This window comes from Elephas maximus, chromosome 25, assembly GCF_024166365.1.
Source record: "Elephas maximus indicus isolate mEleMax1 chromosome 25, mEleMax1 primary haplotype, whole genome shotgun sequence".
NCBI lineage: Eukaryota > Metazoa > Chordata > Mammalia > Proboscidea > Elephantidae > Elephas > Elephas maximus.
The window spans coordinates 12525264-12547048 of NC_064843.1; the positions used below are offsets into that span (position 1 = coordinate 12525264).

Below are 21785 nucleotides of genomic sequence, written 5' to 3' on the forward strand. Positions count from 1 at the left end.
TGACGCCTTTGAATTGTGGTGTTGGCAAAGAATATTGAATATACCATAGATTGCCAAAAGAACGAACAAATCTTTTTTGGAAGAAATACAACCAGAATGCTCCTTAGAAGCAAAGATGGCAAGATTATGTCTCACGTACTTTGGACATGTTATCAGAAGAGATCAGTCCCTGGAGAGGTACATCATGTTTGGTAAAGTAGATGGTCAGCGAAAAAGAGGAAGACCCTCAAGGAGATGGACACAGTGGCTGCAACAATGGGCTCAAGCATAACAATGATTGTGAGGATGGCACAGGACTCGGCAGTGTTTCGTTCTGTTTTACATAGGGTCGCTGTGAGTTGGAACCAACTCCCTGGCACTCAGCAACAGCAAGAGCCAATTTGAAAGCTAGTAGTCAAAATTCCCATTTTACAGAAGAATTAGTAGCACATTACAGAAGTTAATATGGCTTACCATGGCTGGGATTAGGATTGGGAACTCCATCAGTTATATACATTCTGCTATTCCTGTTTCATCCAGTACTCTCCAACCCCCGTTTTCCCTGATAGACTATTCGGAAGCAAATCTGAGACATACCGGTTCACCTGTGAATAGTATAGTATGCGTTTCTAACAGATAAGGATTGGTTTTTGAAAATATAGTTACAATACTATTATTGCAGTCAACAAATTCAACAGTAATTCCTTTTATGTCAGGACAATGCAGTTTAAGACCTCTGTGTTAATGATATTGGGACCAAGTAAATGGTATAATATCTGGAGACTCCTGAGACAAAATACTGACCAAGAATTTAGGGAATGTTCCTGTGTTATCTCAAAACTTTTCTGTAATTCCATAGTAGCTTACAGAAGATTATGCCCTTGAAATATTTGCATTTTTCTAAGGAAAATAGATACGTCACAATGGACTTGGCAAACAAAAGGGGAAAGTGAGATTTACCTGGATGTGCACTATATGAATTATATCATTTGCCATCTCTGAATTTCTTTAAATGGAACTAATACAGGGTCACTGTTATGGATTGAATTGTGTCTCCCAAAATGTGTTTAAACTTGGCTAGGCTGTGATTCCCAGTACTGCATGGTTGTCCACCATTTTGTGATTTGATGTGATTATCCTGTGTGTTGTAAATCCTAATCTCTGCCTGTAGTTAATGAGGCAAGAATAGGTTATGTTAAATAGGATGGGTGGGATGCAACACGCTTACTCAGGTCACAGCCCTGATCCAATGTAAAGGGAGCTTCACTGGGGTGTGGCCTACATCACCTTTTATCTGACAAGATATAAAAAGAGAGAAAGAAGGACCTCACAGCACCAAGGAAGAAGCATCAGGAGTGAGCCTGTCCTTTGGATTCAGGGTCCTGCACTGAGGAAGATGATGACAATGACCTTCCCCCGGAACTGGCAGAGATAAAAAGCCTTGCCCTGCCGTGGGGGCCCTAATTTCAGGTTTCAGCCTCCTAGATTCTGAGAGAATAAAGTTTTGTTAAAGGCATCCTCTTGTGGTATTTGTTATAGCAACATTGGGTAACTAAGATAGTAGCTATGAGCTGAGATTGACTCAACAACAGTGGGTTTCGTTTTGGGTTTAATAGAAGATCATATTCATGGCATGTTGACATCCAGAATTTTTTGACGCAAGTTGTGCTTACAGTGTTTTATTTTCTGCAGATTTCATATTATACTTTGTAGGCACAGATAGTGTTTCATCCATGAAGTGTTTTATAATGTAGTGAGAGATTGAATTACGTATTTTTGAATGAAAATGAGACAGTTCATTTATCTGAGAAGTAACAATAAACAGATAAAAGTTGCTCTTTTAGAGTTACATTCTTTATGAATATTAAAATCTCTTCAAGCACTAATTCCTCTCAGTGTTTTCTTATGACATTTTTCATGCTTACAGAAAATTGCAAGATGTTACACTGAATGTGTATATGCCACCTATGTGAGTGGATAGATATGTGATGAAGCAAATAGGGCAAAATGTAAATAATTGGATCACAGTTGTCAATGGAGAAAGCCTGGCACTTTGTTAGGAGAAATAAATTTTATTGAGGAACAGAACAGCTGTAGCTGGGCAGCATAGTGTAAATTATGGTGTGCTCTGATGGTCAGAAGGAGAGAAGTGTTTTTTACACAGGAGAACTACTAACATGTCTGTATGTCTAACGACAAGCGTTTCTTTGTATATACTTTAGCGTCACCACAGTTTGTTCTCTTTCCTGTTTTTCTGCTTTTAAAATTCTTCTTTTATAGAAGTCATGGGTTGTGTATTCAGAAGAGAGCAAACAAAAACAAAATGGATTCTGATCCAGACCTGTGTCAGCCATTCTAGTTATGCCAAGTGCCTCAGTTAGAGTGTTCCTCCACAGAGTTTAACAAGATTTTCTCAGATAAATGTTTTCTAAATTACCAGTTTACTGGAAGAAAGGAGGTTCCTCCTCCTGTCCTAGGGTAAAATCACCACAGAGTTGTAGTAAAGCAAGAAGAAAGATTTTATTCAGTGTGTTTTCCAAGAGGCAAAAGTGGGAAACAGACAAGCATGCTGCCAGAGCTGTGTCTGCCCAAGTCCAAGGAATGTTACAGAATCATTAGTGTATGTTAACATTATAAATGGTTAAATTGTTTAAAGTTTCACATTTTCACAGATTGGCCAAAAACTGCCAAAATTTCCGTAATTCTATATTTTCATTTGTCTTTCTTAATAGTCACTGGTACAGATTTCAGTAATGACAGACAAATCTTAGTATTTACTAAATGCTAATAAGATATAGGAGTGGAAAATATGTGGGTCTTTTGTGCTCTGAGATTTGTTTATGTGGCAGGTTCCCTAAAGGATGTTCTCCAGGATTGTCCTACCTATTGCTTTTGTACCTCAGGGCCCGGTTGATGTGTCCTCGTCGCTCCAGCTGGGTTACATTCTTTATACTCAGGGACAGGAATAATGGCTCCAGTTTTAACTCCTATATCACTCCCATAGTAGATTTTCTGATGTTATTAAACTGTCTTGTCATTTTTGAAATAAAATATGTTGGTCATGATGTCCTATAATTTTTTAAGCTACAGCTGTATTCATTTTGTTAGTTGTATTCATTTAGGCCTTTTGCATCTGTGTTTGTAAGTGGAGTTGACCTCTTGTTTTCTTTTTCTGTAGTGCTCTTGTTTGCCTTTAGTGTCCTTGATGAATGAGCTAGGAACCATTTCTTTCTTCTTCTTTTTTAATGCCTTATTATTGTTATTAGGTGCCATCAGGCTGGTTCTAACCCATAGCGACCCTGTGTACAACAGAACTCAACACTGCCCTGTCACGCGCCATCCTCACAATCACTGCCACGCTTGAGCCCATTGTTGCATCCATGGTGTCAATCCATCTTGTTGAGAGTCTTCCTCTTTTTCGCTGATCCACTACTTGATGCTTTGGGACACTTAATATTTAATACAGGAATTACCTGTTACCCAAACCTTTGCTAAAACTGGCCAATAAAATCGTCTTAGGCTGAGGCTTTTTGAAAAGTGGATCTTTGCCTTTTCATTTTCTTCTTTGGTTAATATTTTTTCCTTCCCCATTTTCTGAGTCTATTTTAGACAATTTGTATTCTCCTGGGAAATTGCCCCTTTCTTCCAAACCTGTACCAAACCCGTTGCTGTCCAGTCAATTTGGACTCGTAGCGACTCGGCTAGGGCAGTCAGAAGCTGGCTGCTGCTCGCCCTGATGGGTCTGGAGGGAGACCTTAGAGGCTGTTTCTCCACAGGCCTTAGGCTGTGTTCTGTCTTCTCTCTGACTCAGGTAGCAGAAACTGATCTGGGACATACAGCTTGAATCTGAGGTGTGGGGCAAGAGGGGTGCAGTAAGTTGTGACAGGTAAGGGAGAGTGTCAGGGAATAGACTTGAGGGCTTGTAGGCCAGAAATGAATAAAGGTAGAGAAGCCAAGTACACTGAGACTGTGTGATTGTTGAGTGAGGCAGGTGAGAGAGGACAGGATCCCTGCGGAGGGGGCATGGGTTCAGCACACAGTGAAGGATCCAGTAGCATCTAGTTGCTTCTCCCCCCACAGGTCCTGAATGCATGGAAACGAGAGGGTTTTCATAACCGAGGTTTGAAGAAGTCCCCCAGGCAGCAGAAATCTATCTTGAGGTGAAGTAACTTCCTTCCGTCCCTGTGACAGAATTTCAGAGCAGTCCCTGGGGCCATTATGTTGCCTAATCCTTCAGCCCGGGGAGAGCAGGACTGGGAGAAGATTTTGTCTTCAGAGAACAAGGAAGATATGGAGACCATGAAGAAATTGACCCCAAAACATGAGGCTAAAGGTAAGCATTGTGTAGGGTCAGGAGAGGTGAAGGAGGGACCAAGGCTCCAGGTTCAGGTGAGAATGCTCCAGTGGCCACAGCTGAGTGAAGTGGCTGCTTCCTTCCATCCCAGGGCTGAGAAGAGCTACTCTGGGAACATTCTGGGAGGTCTGCTTTCTCACAGCTTCTCTTTCTCCCTTAGGTCTGTCCTCTGAGGATATTATCTGGTCCCAAGAGAAAAAGAGGAAGCCCCAAATACTGGTGAGTTGGAATTACTGTATTTTTCTGAAATGCTAGCTCATTTCCCAGAGAATACACATATATTCTCTGTCTTCCCAAGGGAGAAGGTGATGAACTTTTCAGCATTTCATGCTTTCAGTCAGGTAAGATTAGTAACACTTTGAAATGTGTTATTAAACTTCACTGCACATCCACATACATAGTATTTAACGATAGCATCTTGTATGCTGGGCATTTTTTACTTTTTAATTATTGAACTTTTTAACATACAGAAGTGAAGAGCATTATGTAACTTCAACAGTCATCTATAATGGCCAGTCTTATTTATAGAAATATGATATTGTGTCAGTAAATCTGGAACTGTCAAATGTCAAATATGAAAATAACCAGTTTTCCCCTTGTCTGTTCAGTTCTGACACCAGCTGCCCACACAGCAATCCCTTCTCTGACCCTGGCCACCTGGAGCTAGGTCAGTCTCACAAGTTAAGAGGATACTGTTCTTCACACTGCCAGATGGGCTGATTCTAGACAGAGGTTTGAAAGTCCATGCACCATCCTCACTTTTGACCCGCTGGCTATAAATTTAGGGTATCCCTTATTCCTTTGGGTTGCCACTTACAAGATTGGGACACCCCTCCTCCCCCCCGGTCTCCCTTCATTCTGACCTGCTGGCTACAAATTCCAGGTTTTCCTCTACCCCTTCAGGGTCACAGCTGCAAGCTTGGTAGTCTCCCCCTGGCTCCCTTACTTCTGCCCTGTTGGCTCCCACTACTCCTTTGGGTTTGATAATTACCTGGAATGACTCACAGACCTCACAAAAAGGGCTATATGTATAATTACAGCTTTATTATAGCAAAAAAGGGTATAATTAAAGAGATGCACAGGGCAAAGTCTGGGAGGGTTCCCAGGGCAGAGCTTCCATGTCCCAAAAAGGGATGTGCTGCCATTCCACGTGCACTGATGTCTCTCGCCAACCAGGAAGCCCAGGGAGTGTCTGTGTCCGGAGCTTCCGTTGACTTCCTTACACAGCCCTGATTGATTGCATCAGCCCCCCTCCATCCCCTGAGGTCAGCTGGACTTTGAAAGAAGTGGTATGATTCCTGACTGATCTTGACGCGCATCTGTATTTATGTCCTGATCTGTGAACTGAAGAGCTAGCAGAAAAGTGTGTACATTATGCATTTACTTACAGTTACTGTACCATTGCAACTGAAATTTGAATCATTTCCTTGGGGTACTTGGGTTATTTATTTAACAGTTGTTGTCGTTAGGTGCCATTGAATAGGTTCTGACTGATAGTGGCCCTATGAACAACAGAATGAAACACTGCCTGGTCCTGAGCCATCCTCAGAATCGTTGCTATGTTTGATCCCATCGTTGAAATCATTGTGACAGGACATCTCATTGAGGGTCTTCCTCTTTTTCACTGGCCATCTGACTTACGAAGTATGATGTCTTACTCTAGGGACTGGTCCCTCCTGATAACATGTCCAAAATACATCAGACGAAGGCTTGCCGTCCGCACTTACAGTGACCATTTGTCATACAATGACCATTTCTCCAACACCATAATTCAGAGGCATCTGTTCTAGTTTGGTCTTTGTTATTCATTGTTAGGCTTTAGCATGCATATGAGGTGATTGAAAATGCCATGACTTAGGTCAGGCACACCTTAGTCCTCAAGTTGACATGTTTGCTTTTTAACACTTGAAAGAGATCTTTTGCAGCAGATTTGCCCAATGCAATATGTTGTTTGATTTCTTGACCACTGCTTCCATGGTTGTTGATTGTGGATCAAAATAAGATGAAATCCTTGACAACTTCGATATTTTCTCCATTTGTCATAATGTTGGTTATTGGTCCGGTTGTGAGGGCTTTTGTTTTCTTTATCTTGTGGTGTAATCCATGCTGAAGGCTGTGGTCTTTGATCTTCATCAGTAAGTGCTTCACTTTGAGTAAGCAAGGATGTGTCATCTACATAACGCAGACTGTCAGTGAGTCTTCCTCCAATCCTGATGCCCTGTTCTTCATATAGTCCTGCTTCACTGATGTTAGCTTAGTGTATGGATTTAATAAGTATGGTTAAAGGGTACAACCCTAAGACACACCTTTCCTGATTTTAAACTATGCATCTGTTTGAATGCCTGCCTTTGGTCTATGTAGAGGTTCCCCAGGAGCATAATTAAATGTTATTGAATACTCATTCTTTACAGTGTTATCCATAATTGGTTTTGATCCACACAGTCGAATGCCTTTGCATAGTCAATAAAACACAGGTAAACATCTTTCTGGTATTCTCTGCTTTTGGCCAAGATCCAGCTAACATCAGCAATGATATGCCTTGTTCCACATCCTCTTCTCAATCTGGCTTGAATTTCTGGCAGTTCCCTGTCGATGTACTGCTGCAACTGCTTTTAAATGACCTTCAGCAAAATTTTATTTGTGTGTGATACTAATGATACTGTTTGATAATTTCCGCATTCCATTGGATCACATTTGTTGGGAATGGGCATGAATATGGATCTTTTCCCATCAGTTGGCCAGGAAGCTGTCTTCCAAATTCCTTGGCATGCACGAATGAGTACCTCCAGTGCTGTATCCGTTTGTTGACACATCTCAGTTGGTATTCTGTCAAATCCTGGTACCTGGTTTTTTCCCAATGCCTTCAGTGCAGCTCGGACTTCTTCCTTCGTTACCATCAGTTCTTGATCATACGGTACCTCCTGAATAGGTTGAACGTCCACCAGTTCTTTTTGGTGCAGTTCCTTCCATCTTCTTGGTGTAGAGAAATCTAACAGATTTTTATATGTTTGTCTTGTATCCTGCTGCTTTGCTGAAATTTTCTATTAGTTTCCATAGTTTTCTTGTGGATTCTTTGGGGTTTTCTGTAAAATCATATCATCTATGAATAGAGATACTTTTACTTCTTCCTTACCAATTTGGATGCTCTTTATTTCTTTTTCTTGCCTTATTGCTCTGGCTAGAATTTCTACCACAGTTTTGCGTAAGAGTGGTGATAAAGGGCATCCTTGTCTGGCCCCTGTTCTCAAGGGGAATGCTTTCACTCTCTCCTTTTAGAATGATGTTGGCTGTTGGCTCTGTATGAATGGCTTTTATTATGTTGAGAAATTTCCCTTCTCTTCCTATTTTGCTGAGAGTTTTTAGTAGGAATGGGTATTGGACTTTTTCAAATGCCATTTCTGCATCAATTGACAAAATCTTGTGGTTCATATCTTTTGTTTTATTTATGTGATGGAGTATATTGATTGATTTTCTCAAGTTAAACCATCCCTGCATACCTGATGTGAATCCCCCGTGGCCATGATATATTATTTTTTTGACGTGCTGTTGAATTCTACGGGCTAGAATTTTGTTGAGGATTTTTGCATCTATGTTCATGAGGGATGTAGGTCTGTAATTTTCTGTTTTTTGTGGTGTTTTTGCCTGGCTTAGGTTATCAGGGTTATACTGGCTTCATAGAATGCTGTGAAATATCTTTAGTAGTACTGGTGTTAACTCTTCTTTGAAAGTTTGGTAGAATTCTCCAGTGAAGCCATCATGGCCAGGGCATTTTTTTGTTGGGAGTTTTTTTTTTTTTTTTTATTGTGCTTTAAGTGAAAGTTTCTAAATCAAGTCAGTCTCTCATAAAAATTTATATACACCTTGCTATATACTCCTAATTGTTCTCCCCCTAATGAGACAGCCCGCTCCCTCCCTCTAGTCTCTCTTTTTGCGTCCATTCTGCCAGCTTCTAACCCCCTCTGCCCTCTCATCTCCCCTCCAGACAGGAGATGTCAACATAGCCTCATGTGTCTACTTAAACCAAGACACTCACTCCTCACCAGTATCATTTTCTGTCCCATAGTCCAGTCCAATCCTTGTCTGAAAAGTTGGCTTTGGGAGTGGTTCCTGTCTTGGGCTAACAGAAGGTCTGGGGTCCTTCTAGACTCAGTCAGACCATTAAGCCTGGTCTTTTTACAAGAATTTGGGGTCTGCATCCCACTGCTCTCCTGCTCCCTCAGGGGTTCTCTGCTGTGTTCTCTGTCAGGGCAGTCATCGGTTGTAGCCGGGCACCATCTAGTTCTTCTGGTCTCAGGCTGATCCAGTCTCTGGTTTATGTGGCCCTTTCTTTATCTTGGGCTCATAATTACCTTGTGTCCTTGGTGTTCTTCATTGTCCTTTGCTCCAGGTGGGTTGAGACCAATTGATGCATCTTAGATGGCCACTTACTAGCATTTAAGATGTTTGGAGTTTTTTAATTAGTTCTTCAATCTCTTCTTTTGTATTAGGTTTATTTAGTTTTTCTACCTTGGTTTGTGTTAGTTTAGGTAGGTAGTGTGTTTCTAGAAATTCATCCATTTCTTCTAGGCTTTCAAATTTGTTGGAGTACAGTCTTCCATAGTATTCTGTTCTTTCAATTTCAGTTGAGCCTGTTGTGATATCGCCCATGTAATTTCTTATTGGGGTTATTTGCTTCCTCTCCTGTTTTGTCAATTTGGCCATTTACTTTTATTGATTTTGTTGATCCTTTCAAAGATCCAACTTCTGGTCTTGTTGATTCTTTTTATTGTTTTTCTGTTCTCTATTTCATTTTTTTCTACTTTAAACTTTATTGTTTCATTTCTTCTGGTGCCTAAGTTCTTCTTTTGCTGCTCTCTATTTGTTCGAGTTGTAGGGTTAATGTTTTGATTTTGGCCCTTTCTTCTTTGTGAATGTATGCATTTATTGCTATAAATTAATTTCTAAGCACTGCTTTTGCTATGCCTGAAAGGTTTTGGTAAGATGTGTTTTCATTCTCATTTGATTCTATGAGTTTCTTTATGCCATCCTTGATTTTTTCTATAACCCAGTCGTCTTTAAGTAAGGTGTTGTTAAGTTTCCTCGTATTTGAATTTTTTTTTCCTTGCTGTTTATGTTACTGATTTCTACTTTTGTGGCATTATGATCAGAAAAGATGCTTTGTATTATTTTGATGTTTTGGATTCTGTTAAGGCTTACTATGTGACCTAAAATATGGTCTCTTCTGGATAATGTTTCATGTGCATTGGAAAAGAATGTGTACCTTGCTGCTGTTGGGTGGATTGTTCTGTATATGCTATGAGGTCATGTTGATTGATTGTGGCATCTAGATCTTCTGTGTCTTAACTGAGCTTCTTTCTATATGTTCTGTCCTTCACTGAAAGTGGTGTGTTGAAGTGTCCTACTATTATTGTGGAGCCGTCTATTTCTCTTTTCTGTGCTGTTAGAGTTTATTTTATGTATTTTGAAGCCCTGTGTGTATATTTTTATTATGGTTATGTCGCCCTGGTTAATTGACTGTTTAATCGTTATATAGTGTTCTTCTTTATCCTTTATGGTGCATTTTGGTTTAAAGTCTATTTTGTCGGAGATTAATATTGCTACTTCTGATATTTTTTGGTTGTTTGCTTGATACATTTTTTTTCCATCCTTTGAGTTCTAGTTTGTTCATGTCTTTTTGTCTAAGATGTGTGTCTTGTAGACAGCATATAGACAGATTGTGGGGTTTTTTTTAATCCATTCTGCCACTCTGTCTCTTTACTGGTGCTTTTAGACCATTTACATGCAGTGTAATTATTCATAGATATGAGTTTACTGCTGTCATTTTGATTTTTTTTTTGTGTGTGGTGTTGACCATTTCTTTGTTCTTCTCAATTTTATCTGCTGAGTTCTTTATATATTTTCTTTTCATCTTTTTCAATATTGTTGACTTTGTGTTTGCTGAATCTTTATGTTTTTCTTTTTTATTTTGATGGGTTGGTTTGTTAGCTTCCTTTGTGGTTATCTTGAAATTTACCTTTATTTTTCTAAGTTTAAACCAATCTTTTATTTCTTGATATCACCTTAACTTCCTCTCCATATGGAATTTGTATGACTACACTGTTTATTCCTTCTTTTTTGTTTTGACATTGTCATTGTTTATATATTGACGTCTTTGGTTCCCTATTTTCAGTCTTTTAGCTTCGATTTGTTTTTGTGAATTTCTGTCTGGGTTGATAACTGGTTGATCTGTCTTGTGTCCTGATCTTGGATTGTTGTCTGGTATTGTTGGTTCTCTAACTGTAGGACCCCCTGTAACATTCTTGTAATTTTGGCTTGGTTTTACAAATTCCCTTAACTTCTCTTTATCTGGAAGTGACCTAATTTCACCATTGTATTTGGAAGTAGGTTTGCTAGTTCTTTATTGTGGTCGCTTGATGGAGCCATCTTGACCTGCCTCTTTAGTGATTTGATATCCTCTGTTGTTCCTGAGACATCAGTAAGTTCTTGTATGATTGCTTACTGTGCCCTGACTTTTTGTTTTGTTTTGATATGCCCATGTACGCTGGGCACGTGGGCTGCTTTGGTTGTTGGCATCTTTGAAGGTCTCACATCCTGTCTCCCGGTGGTTAGAGCAGCTACTAGGTATGTGAGCTCAGGAGTCTGTTCACTTTCCTTGTGTGGGTGTCGCACAGGTGCCCGAATTGTCGGTCACCGAGTATGTGGTGCAGACTCACCTACAGTCTTAGATGGGCGGGGCTCCATAGCGATGTTTGAAGCAGGCACAGGTATCTGGCTGCAGTGGGGGGCTGCGTGTGGAGTAAGTCAGGGCCCCTGGGTGTCTGAGTGTAGGGTGTATCCCTGTCTCCTAGAGTGCATAGTAGGCGGGGGGAGGGGGCGGGTGTTGCATCTGGTCCTTGGGTATCTGGTGCTGTTGGCTGGAGGGACTGGGAAGTGCCACTGATTCTCAGACCATTGTCGTGGGTGGCTAGATGTAGTGGGGTGGTACTGTCAGCTCTTAGGCCCCCAGTGCGGGTGAGTCGTCTGCTTAGGGGGCAGGATGGCGAGATATCACAAATCTGCAGCTCCCCATTGGCTGCTGCAGTTGAAAATGGGCTTCAAGTGTATGCCCTGCTGTTTCATGCTAATGAGGGTGTGCGGTGTTGAATCAGCCCACACAGGTCTGGGCAGGGGTGAAGGGTGCTGCAAGTCCATGGACCCCTTACACCAATGGCTGGGTGAAGGGGGGCCCTCTGTCCAGCCCTGAGTTACTGGCTTGGGGGCATGGCAGTTGTTGAATACTTCAGGACTGGTGTCAGATCGGAGAGGGGTGGGAGGTAGGTGAGAGAAGGAAGCTCTTCTCTGCTGTGAACCTGTGGCAGGCAGAGGGGTTATTTTGCCCCCACCCAGAAGGTCAGAAACTTGCACTTAACTTTCCCAGGTCTGGTGTCACTCCTACTTGGTCCTGGAGTGTGTGGAGATTTGCTACTGCTTCACTGTGCCCGGTGTAGTGAGCTCCTATTTGAATGATGCTGCGTGCCTCAGCCCGTGTGTACTGCGCATACTCAACTAGTAGGACGCTGGCGATCTCACGATCTGTACTTCTCTGCTACTTTTATATTGTCTGTCCTTCCACCTGCTGCTCAGTCCGATTCTTCAGCTTTGTCTTTGATGATTAGGGTTTCATATCGTCATAGATAATTGATTCACTTGTTTTCTTTGCATCTCTGTGTGTTGAGAGGAATGGCAGGAAGTGTCTGTCTATTCTGCCATCTTAGCCCTGCCTCTCTGGCTAATTTTTTTAGATGTGGATTGCCAGGTCTTTCTTCCTAGTCTTCCATAGTGTGGACGCTCCAGTGAAACCTTTCCTTCATGGCTCACCCTGTTCGTATTCAAAATACCAGTGACATAGTTTCCAGCATCACAGCAACACACAAGCCACCACAGTACAACAAACTGACAGACCAGTGGTGGGGTTATTTAACTAAACCATGGTAACTGAAATTTGTGTGTGTTGGAACTGTGAAAAGTGAGGAGTTCTTGTATTTAAATTGGGTGAGTTATAAAGCAAATGGATTTTAAATTATGCCTCAATAAGATGTTTGTAGGAGCCATGGTAGTGCAGTGATTAAGGGGTCAGCTGCTAACTAAAAGGTCGGCAGTTAGAACCCACTAGCCACTCTGCAGGAGAAAGATGTGGTGGTCTGCTTCCTTAAAGATTACAGTCTTAGAAACCTTGTGGGGCAGTTCTGCTCTGTCCTATTGAGCCGCTTTGAGTCTGAATCGACTAAATGGCATTGGGTTCAAGTATTGGTTTTTGTTTTTAAAGATTAAGTTATGTGTAAATGTCCTTTTTCTGGAATATTGCCAACTGTTTTGCGTAGATAAGGTACTATTCTACATGATGAGTGAAGTGTTAAGGCCTTTATTAGAAAAGGACATTAAAAATGTTGGAGAGGCTGTGGAGAGACCGGAACACTTACACACTGCTGTTAGGAATGTAAGATGGTACAGCCACTTTGGAAATCAATTTGGCGCTTCCTTAAAAAACTAGAAATAGAACTACCATACGATCCTGCAATCCCACTCCTTGGAATATAGCCTGGAGAAATAAGAGCCTTTACACAAACAGATACACGCACGCCCGTGTTCGTTCCAGCACTGTTTACTATAGCAAAAAGATAGAAGCAACCAAGGTGCCCATCAACGGATGAATGGATAAATTATGGTATATTCACGCAATGGAATATTACGCATTGATAGAGAACAATGATAAATCCGTGAAACATTTCATAACATGGAGGAATCTGGAAGGCATTATGCTGAGTGAAATTAGTCAGCTGCAAAAAGGCAAATATTGTATAAGACCAGTATTATAAGAACTCGAGAAGTAGTTTAAACAGAGAAGAGAATATTCTTCGATGGTTACGAGAGGGTGGAGGGAGGGAGGGAGAGGAGCTTTCACTAATTAGATAGCAGATAAGAACTGCTTTAGGTGAAGGGAAAGATGACACACAATACAGGAGAGGTCAGCACAACTAGACTAAACCAAAAGCAAAGAAGTTTCCTGAATAAACTGGATGCTTTGAAGGCCAGCGTAGCAGGGAAGGGGGTTGGGGGACCATGGTTTCAGGGAGACATCTAAGTCAACTGACGTAATAAAACCTATTAAAACATTCTGCACCCCACTTTGGAGAGTGGCGTCTGGGATGTTAAACGTTAAAGCAGCCATCTGAGATGCATCAATTGGTCTCGACCCACCTGGAGCAAAGGAGAATGAAGAACACCAAGGACACAAGGCAGTTATGATGAGCCCAAGAGGCAGAAAGTGCCACATAAAGCAGAGGCTACATTAGCCTGAGAATAGAGGAACTAGATGGTGCCCAGCTACAACTGATGACTGTCCTGACGGGGAACACAACAGAGAACCCCTGAGGAAGCAGGAGAGCAGTGGGATGCAGACCCCAAATTCTCGTAAAAAAGACCAGACTTAATGGTCTGACTGAGACTAGAAGGACCCTGGAGGTCATGGCCCCCAGACCTTCTGTTAGCCCAAGACAGGAATCATACCCAAAGCCAACTCTTCAGGCAGGGATTAGAGTGGACTATGGGATAGACAATAATACTGGTAAAGAATGAGCTTCTTGGATCAAATAGACACATGAGACTATGTTGGTATCTCCTATCTGAAGGGGACATGAGAGAGCAGAGGGGGTCAGAAGCTGGCTGAATGGACACGAAAAGAGAGAGGAGAGGGCCGGACTGTGCAGTCTTATTAGGGGAAGAGCAGTTAGGAGTATATAGCAAGGTGTATATAAATTTTTGTATGAGAGTCCGACATGATTTGTAAACTTTCACTTAAAGCACAATAAAAATTTTTAAAAATATATTAAAATACATACACAAAGATCCCATTTAGTTACCTGAACTCCTCAGAAATGCTCCGTCCAGACCCCATCTGTTCACTCCCACTTTTCTCTGTAGTTGAAGTTTCTTTCCATCTTCTCCTTTAAATCTTCACCGTCCCTTCATGCCCAGCACAAGCCCTACCTCCATGACGCCTTTGGCTCTTTTCTAGCCCGTCCCATACCCTCCTGTCTTTATATTCCTCCATTATGAATTCTCAGTCACTTCCCTGAATACTGCTTAGTGCCTTCAAACTGATTCACACAGCATCTCTCCAGTGAAGCCATAGGTGTGTGAAGGCAGGGATGGGGTTTGGGCATCACTTGTGCTCCTGCAGGTTTTATCACAAAGTCAGGTGTCCAATTGTGTCCAGGAGAACTTGATATGGGGAACTGTGCTCTCTGAAAAGACTTAGATGAACTTCTTCGGGCCCAGACTCTTGAGGGCCACCAGTTAAACTCTTCTCGTTGGGAAAATGGCTGCTGATTTGCTGTGCATTGATTTATTGCTTATTGTAGGAACCAGTTACATTCGAGGATGTCACTGTAGTCTTCACGGAGGCAGAATGGGAGAGACTGAGCTCTGAGCAGAAGAACCTATATGAAGAAGTGATGCTGGAGATTTACAGGAATCTGCTGTCGTTGGGTGAGCGTGTGCTGTTTTCTTTTCCTTCATTAATTCAGTAGATATTTATTGGTGGAGCTGTGGCTAAGTACTCGGCTGCTCACCAAAAGGTAAGCGGCTTGAACCTACCAGGCGCTCCGTGGGAGAAAGATGTGGCAGTCTGCTTCTGTAAAGATTTATAGCCTTGGAAACCCTATGGGGCAGTTCTGGCTGTCCTATAGTTGGCCTTGAGTTGGAATCGACTCAACAGCAACGGGTGTTTTTTCTTTTTTCCACCCACCAAATGCTCCTCGGTGGTACAGTTTGTGCTAAACTATGAACCTAAAGGAGCCTTGGTGGCACAGTGATTAGGAGCTATTGCTGCTAACCAAAGAGTGACACTTCAGATGCACCAGCCACTCCCTGGAAACCCTATAGGGCAGTTCTGCCCTGTTCTGTAGGTTGCTATGAGTTGGAATTTACTTGACGGCAGTGGGTATTAACCTAAAGGTTTAGTGGTTTGCTCTCATCCAACGGCACCGCACATAATATAAACTATCATTTGTCTTTGTTATCTTGTACTGCTATAACAGAAATACCACAAGTGGATGGCTTTAACAAACATGTCTATTCTCTCACAGTCTAAGATACTAGAAGTCCAATTTAGGGTGCCAGCTTCAGGAGAAGGCTTTCTCTCTCTGTTGGCTCTGGGGGAAGGTCCTTGTCATCACTCTTCCCTTGATTTAGGAGCTTTTAAGTGCAGGAACCCCAGGTCCAAAAAAACAGGCTCTGCTCCCCTAGCTGCTTTCCTGGTGGCTTGAGGTTCACATATCTGTCTGCTCAATTCTGTCTTTTGCATCTCAAAAGGGATTGATTTACAACACAGTCTAATCTTGTGGATTGAATCCTGCCTCATTAACATAAGTGTTGCCAATCCTGCCTCATTAACATCACAGAGGTAGGATTTACAACACTTAGGAAAATCACATCAGACAAAATGGTGGACACTCAGGCAATACTGGGAATCATGGCCTAGTCAAATTGATACAGAGCTTTGTCAGTCCATAACAGTATTCTTTTGACTTTTTTCCTGACCATTTCAAAATGTAAAAAAATATTCTTAGATGGCACGCTGTGCAAAAACAGGCAGAGGGCTGGATTTGGCCTCTGGACCATCGTTTTCCCCTCTTTTTCTAGATCAGCACTGCCCAGTAGAAATGTATCGTGAGCTACATAGGTAACGTAAACGTCCCTTGTAGCCACATTAAAAAAGGTAGAACTAAACAGGTGAAGTTAATTTTAATAATATATTTTATTTATCCCAGTATGTCACATTACCACTTCCATATATAATCAATGTAAAATGTATTCATTAGGTATTTTACTCTTTTTTTTTGCATGAAGTCTTTAAAATGTGGTGTGTATTTCACACTGAGAGCACACCTTACTTCAGACTAGCCACATTTCGAGTGCTCAGTAAACATAGATGGCGAGTGGCTGCCATATTGGTTACTGCATTTCTAGATATTCTTATGTCTCTAGAGCAGCCATGTAGAGAAGAAGCACATTTTTGGAGACACAAACCAGTCCCAGGTAGGAGTTTCCTTAAAATAGCGTGGCTATTTTCCTGGTATTTAGTTTGTTCTGTTTTCTTCTCCTTTGACATGTTTTTGTCTGAGTTTATCTGCTTTGAACCTGCCTCATCATGAGGTGGTTCCATCGAATTCAGTGCAGGTAATCCCTGACTTGTGTTGAAGTTCTGAGGAACTGCACTTCAGGACCGTCTTTTTTTTCTAACATCGCATCATCAGTACGTGCAGTCTTACAGCATAGAGTTTGCTGATGTTATCATTCTGATGCTAACCCCCGAAAACAAATAAAGATCAGCTTTATGAAAATACTGATAATAAGAGGCAATAATAATGAAAACTTAAAAAAAAAAATGATGTGTTCAACCTATGTAAGAACCAACTTTCGACAGAATCATTGGAACAGAGCCCAGTTGTACATCGGGACCTCCCTGTATAGATTTATCCATTTCAGTCTAGTTTTGTGTGTTTGGATTCGGCCAGAGCTAGTTAAACTTACTAGATTTGGTTTTTATTTGTAGTTTTCTCTGGTCATAGTATTCCCTCACTCTATGTTAATACATTTAACTGGATCAGAGGAAAATACCAAAATTACCTTGCTCAAATTAGTCTTGATATTAAAAGCCTGTATCCCTGGATATAGTTGCAGTTCTCAACATGTTTTCCTTTCTCTTCCCCAACACCGCAGTATTCTGAGTTTTCTAGTCTCTTATTTTGAGTTTCTCTCTTCTTTCTTTCTTTTCCTTCAGACAATAGTATTCCATAGAACATGGTATCATGTACTGTGTGTCTGTATTCATATCCATAAACAACTTGTGAGCTGTAATATTTTCACCATCACATATTATGATGAATACATTTCCTCTGTCACTGTCTCACCTGTATTTATACTTGTCTACAAAACATCAAAGTTTATTCTCAAACTTAACAGAATTTAAGATCATGCTATTTTTCCTCTCAAACCAGTCTCTTTTTCTGTATTTCTTCATATATTCGTGTTATGATGTCTTTTCTTCAAGTGCGCTGTTAAAACTAAATGGGCAAATTCTCCCTGAAATAATCTTTAAAGACTTCATAAAAAAGATATTTAAGTCAGTGTAGCCTAGGTAATTTTATAACACAGCCCCAATAATTTAATGGCTGATAACAGCAAGTGATCATTTCTCACTTAAATATTGTCTCATGCCTACAGTTCAGGTGTGACTCAGCTCATTGGTTTTGGGACCCAGGCAGAAAGAGCAGCCTCTCTGGGTTGTGGGATTCTCAAGGCAGAGGGGCAAAGAGCAATGATGGGACCACACTGTAGCTCCTAAAACTTGTTTTAAAGTGGCACTAAATTCCACTAACCTTCATTGGCCAGGCGGATCACATAACCACGGCTAATGTCATTGTGGTGGGAAAGATAAGTCTTCTGTAGGAATGGGCTCAGTGGCGGGGAGGGGGTACAGATAGTTTGACAACGATACAGTTTACCACAAGAGGGGAAACTTGAGCTGAATCTTATCAAAGGAATAGGATTCAGGTCCCTGAGTGGTGCAGATGGTTTAAACATTGTTTTTTTTAACCATAAGGTTGGAGGTTTAAGTCCACCCAGAGGGACCTCAGAAAAGAGGCCTGGTGATCCACTTCTGAAAAACTAGACATCGAAAACCCTATGGAGCACAGTTTGACACCTACACGGGGCTGCCACATGTCTGAATTGACTTAATGGCAACTGGTTTGGGTTTTTTTTTTTTTTTAATTTAATAAGGGTCAAGGTAGACATAGGAGCCCTGGTGGCAGAGTGTTGAAGTACTCAGCTTCTAACCGAAAGTCTCATTCACCAGCCGTTCTACAGGAGAAAGACGTGGCAGCCTGCTTCCATAAAGATTTACAGCCTCGGAAACCCTGTGGGGCAGTTCTACTCTTTCCTATAAGGTTACTGTCATAGATTGAATTGAGTCCCCCGCAAAATATGTGTCAACTTGGCTAGATCATGAGTCCCAGTATCGTGTGATTGTCCACCATTTTGTCATCTGATGTGATTTCCCTCTGTGATTTCCTCCTGTCTCTATGATGTTCATGAGATGGGATTAGTGGCAGTTATGTTAATGAGCCAGAACTGAATCTACAAGATCAGATTGTGTCTTGAGTTCTACTCTGCCCAATAGGGTCACTGTGAGTCAGAATCAACTCGATGGCAACAGATAGGAAGGGGAGGTGGGTGACCAGTCAATCCAAAATGACGAATATTCATTACTTCTATGTTCTTTTCATAGTAGCAAGTGGAGGTGCCTTTAAAATGTTGCTTTGGCTGTCAAGCACTGTATCTTGTATATATCACCTCTTGGGGGAGTAGGTCTTAGACTGCCCCATGGGACACAGCTTCCATGGGGTTACCTTATTATTGTAGACACAAACTGATGAGTGCTGTGATAGACATATGAATAAAATGTGGTAAGAACACAGACGAGGCATCCGGAGAAAATCAGGGAAGACTGCACTGAGGTGGTGAATTTGAGCAGGGTCTTGAAGGCTGAGTAGATGTTGAAGGATGATAATGCTGGATAAAACACCTGATATAATAGCTGATAGGTGGTCAATGAGTGTCTATTTATTTGAGATAAATTGAGTGATCCCAGCCTAAGCATGTAAGATCTAGCAGAATTCTGTTCTCCCTGGAAATCTGGGGCAAACTTTGTTTTGTTCTGCCACTTGTAATGTCATCTAGCCTGAAGACTACTGATTACAATCACAGGCTTTTGCTGATAGAAAATTTTCACTTATACTTTTGATAGCTCTCATCCAGACAAGTGAAGCTAATAGATGTTGAGTGAAAGTATAGAAGAAAAACTAGGATAAAAGTCACATTGTAATTTCTCAAAATGGGCTTTGAAAAGTTTTATGTTTGTGCTCAAGGATTTTCTGCAGGCTAGAAGGGAGCTTCTCTCAGACAGATAGGTGGAAGCCCCCATTCTGCCCGGAGCAGACATCCTCAATTATAAGGACATGACAACCCTGAAACTGTTGCCCTGAGTTCATCTTTAAACCATCAACCAAAAATATCCCCTGAAGTCTTCTGAAAAACAAATGGTAGTTTAGCTTAACTGATAAAGAATGTCTTGAAAAAAAAGAACCAGAGAAAGAAAGAGAGAATCCCTTAAAAAGAAACTCAAAAGATTTACGACAGAGATAATGGAAGTTTGAAGAAAAGGAAATATTTTTGGTGATTTAAAAAGAAAAAAAAAAAACTATCAAATTAGAATTCTATTCTGTGAAAATAACTTTGAAGAATGAAGAGTTCGTGCTCTGGGTAGAATGTAAGAAACAACCTACTTTATAAATGTTACTCCCATCCTAACAATTAGAACAAACTGAATAGTCTAAAAAACTGCTTTGAGCCTATCAGAGAACTGAGATCTAAGGCATTCTGGTGAATTGAAGTCATAAGGTTGGTCAGCTCCTCCAAGAAGAGACAGGATGTATAAACTGTTTTACTCTTGGCAGAATGTGGGAGGTGACCACTATGTGATGAACACATCTGTAATTTTGATGAATTCTTATGGGACAAATATGGGCTAGCATGACTGTTTGCTAGCAGACCTAAAAAATAAGAGCTGTTTGAGCTGGGCTCACAGTAATGGATTAATCCACACTGACATGGGGAGGATGAGAAGGTGGGAACTACGGCTGCTCTCGGAGAGAGTGATGGTGCAAATTGTCCTCTGTTCTTGAGAAATATGGCTGGCTCCAAGAAGCTGTAGGTTAGCTGATACATAGAAAATAGTTGAAAACAAGCTATTTCTAATTGTTCGCAGTCATCCTGACTATGTTGAATCTCCTGTATAAAAACCCCTCATGTCGTCTGAACTTTGGAGCATTTCATACTTTCACTTTATGCTCTCCAACTCAGGTTGTTCTATTCCCCAATAAAACTCATTCCTTTAAAAAAAAAAAAAAAAAAGAATGTCTGCCTTGGGCATTGTACTCTTTTAAGATCTGTATGGAATCAAAGTGACAACAGCAACTCGAAAGATTAGATAAGAAACTTAGAGGACATTGAGTTTATGTTAAGGTAGAGGAACAACTCAGAAATGGAGGGTGAGAATGGTTGCACAACTTAAAGGATGTAATCTGTGTCACTGAATTGTACATGCAAAAACTGTTGAATTGGTGTGTTTTGCTGTGTGTATTCTCAACAACAACAAAATAAAAAAGGAAAAAGAAAAAGGACAGGACAAGCCATCGGAGTGAAGACTCGTCCATCTGCCACCATGCTGAGATCTCTGTGCACAGCCCTCTGACTGCCCACAGTACTTAGGCAAACAAATTTATTGTGTGCTTGATAAAGACACTTGCCATGTGTAAGTGCCATAGCTGCTTTGTTCCCATTTCTTACTCCAACAAAATTAATCTAAATAAAAGAAAAAAAAAAAAACCATCGTGGAAAATGAGGTAAGATTCACAGCAGAGTCCCAAGAGGTTATCAGAATCATTCAGTGGGAGAGGGAAGTTCCACCTCCCACCCTTTTATCCATTTCCACCTGCCCCATCCTTAGGCTTCCCCAAGAATGGAGATACTCATCTGATAGGAACATTAAAAAAAAAAAAAAAAAAAAATCCCACTAGGATGGCTAAGAGAAAAAATCAAACAGAAAATAACAAATGTTGGAAGGGATTTGGGGAAATTGGAACCATTATCCATTGCTGATGGGAATGCAAAGTATTACAGCCGTTGTGGAAAACTGTTACAATTCCTCAAAAAACTAAAAATAACATATGATCCAGCAATTCTACTCCTAGGTATGTACCCAATACTCTTGAAGGCAAAAACTCAGACACTTGTACACCAATGCTCATTGCAGCACTATTCACAGTAGTCAAAAGGTAGAAACAACCTAAATGCATATCAGCAGATGAATGGATAAAAAAAAATGTGGTACATACATACAATGGAATACTACTCAGCCAATAGGAAAAATCAAGTCTTAGTATGGATGGAGCTTGAACACAATATGCCAAGTGAAGTAAGTCAATCACAAAAGGGCAAATATTGTATCACCTCACTTATGTAAAAAGACAAGAACACTCAAATGTATAGAGACAAAGTTTATTAGTGGTTTCCGGGGGGAAAGGAGGGGGAAAGGGAGGTTATTGCTTATGGAGTACTGACTTTCAGTTTATGGTGATGGAAAATTCACATTGATTTAGGGTGAAGTTGCAGTTTTTTATTGTAAGTGCTGTTAATAAGTTGTACACCTGTAAAAAGTTTAATTGGCAAAAGTTGTGTGATAGATATATTTACAACAATGATTAAAAAAAAAAGAGTAGCACTGAGACTGCTTGTGTACAACCAAAAACCTCATGGGATTGGGTTCCTTGACTTGGAGATACAGGGT

At 40.9% G+C, this 21785-nt stretch overlaps 1 protein-coding gene across 1 annotated transcript in view; it reads left to right on the forward strand.

Annotated features, from left to right (window-relative positions):
- LOC126067742 (zinc finger protein 343-like) overlaps window positions 1-21785 on the forward strand; it is a 78208-nt gene that overhangs the window by 51071 nt on the left and 5352 nt on the right. Inside the window, exons 2-4 of the mRNA XM_049869929.1 lie at window positions 4060-4312; window positions 4494-4552; window positions 14734-14860. Coding sequence (XP_049725886.1) covers window positions 4198-4312; window positions 4494-4552; window positions 14734-14860 — 301 coding nt within the window. The 5' untranslated portion in view covers window positions 4060-4197. The remainder of the gene's footprint in view (window positions 1-4059; window positions 4313-4493; window positions 4553-14733; window positions 14861-21785) is intronic.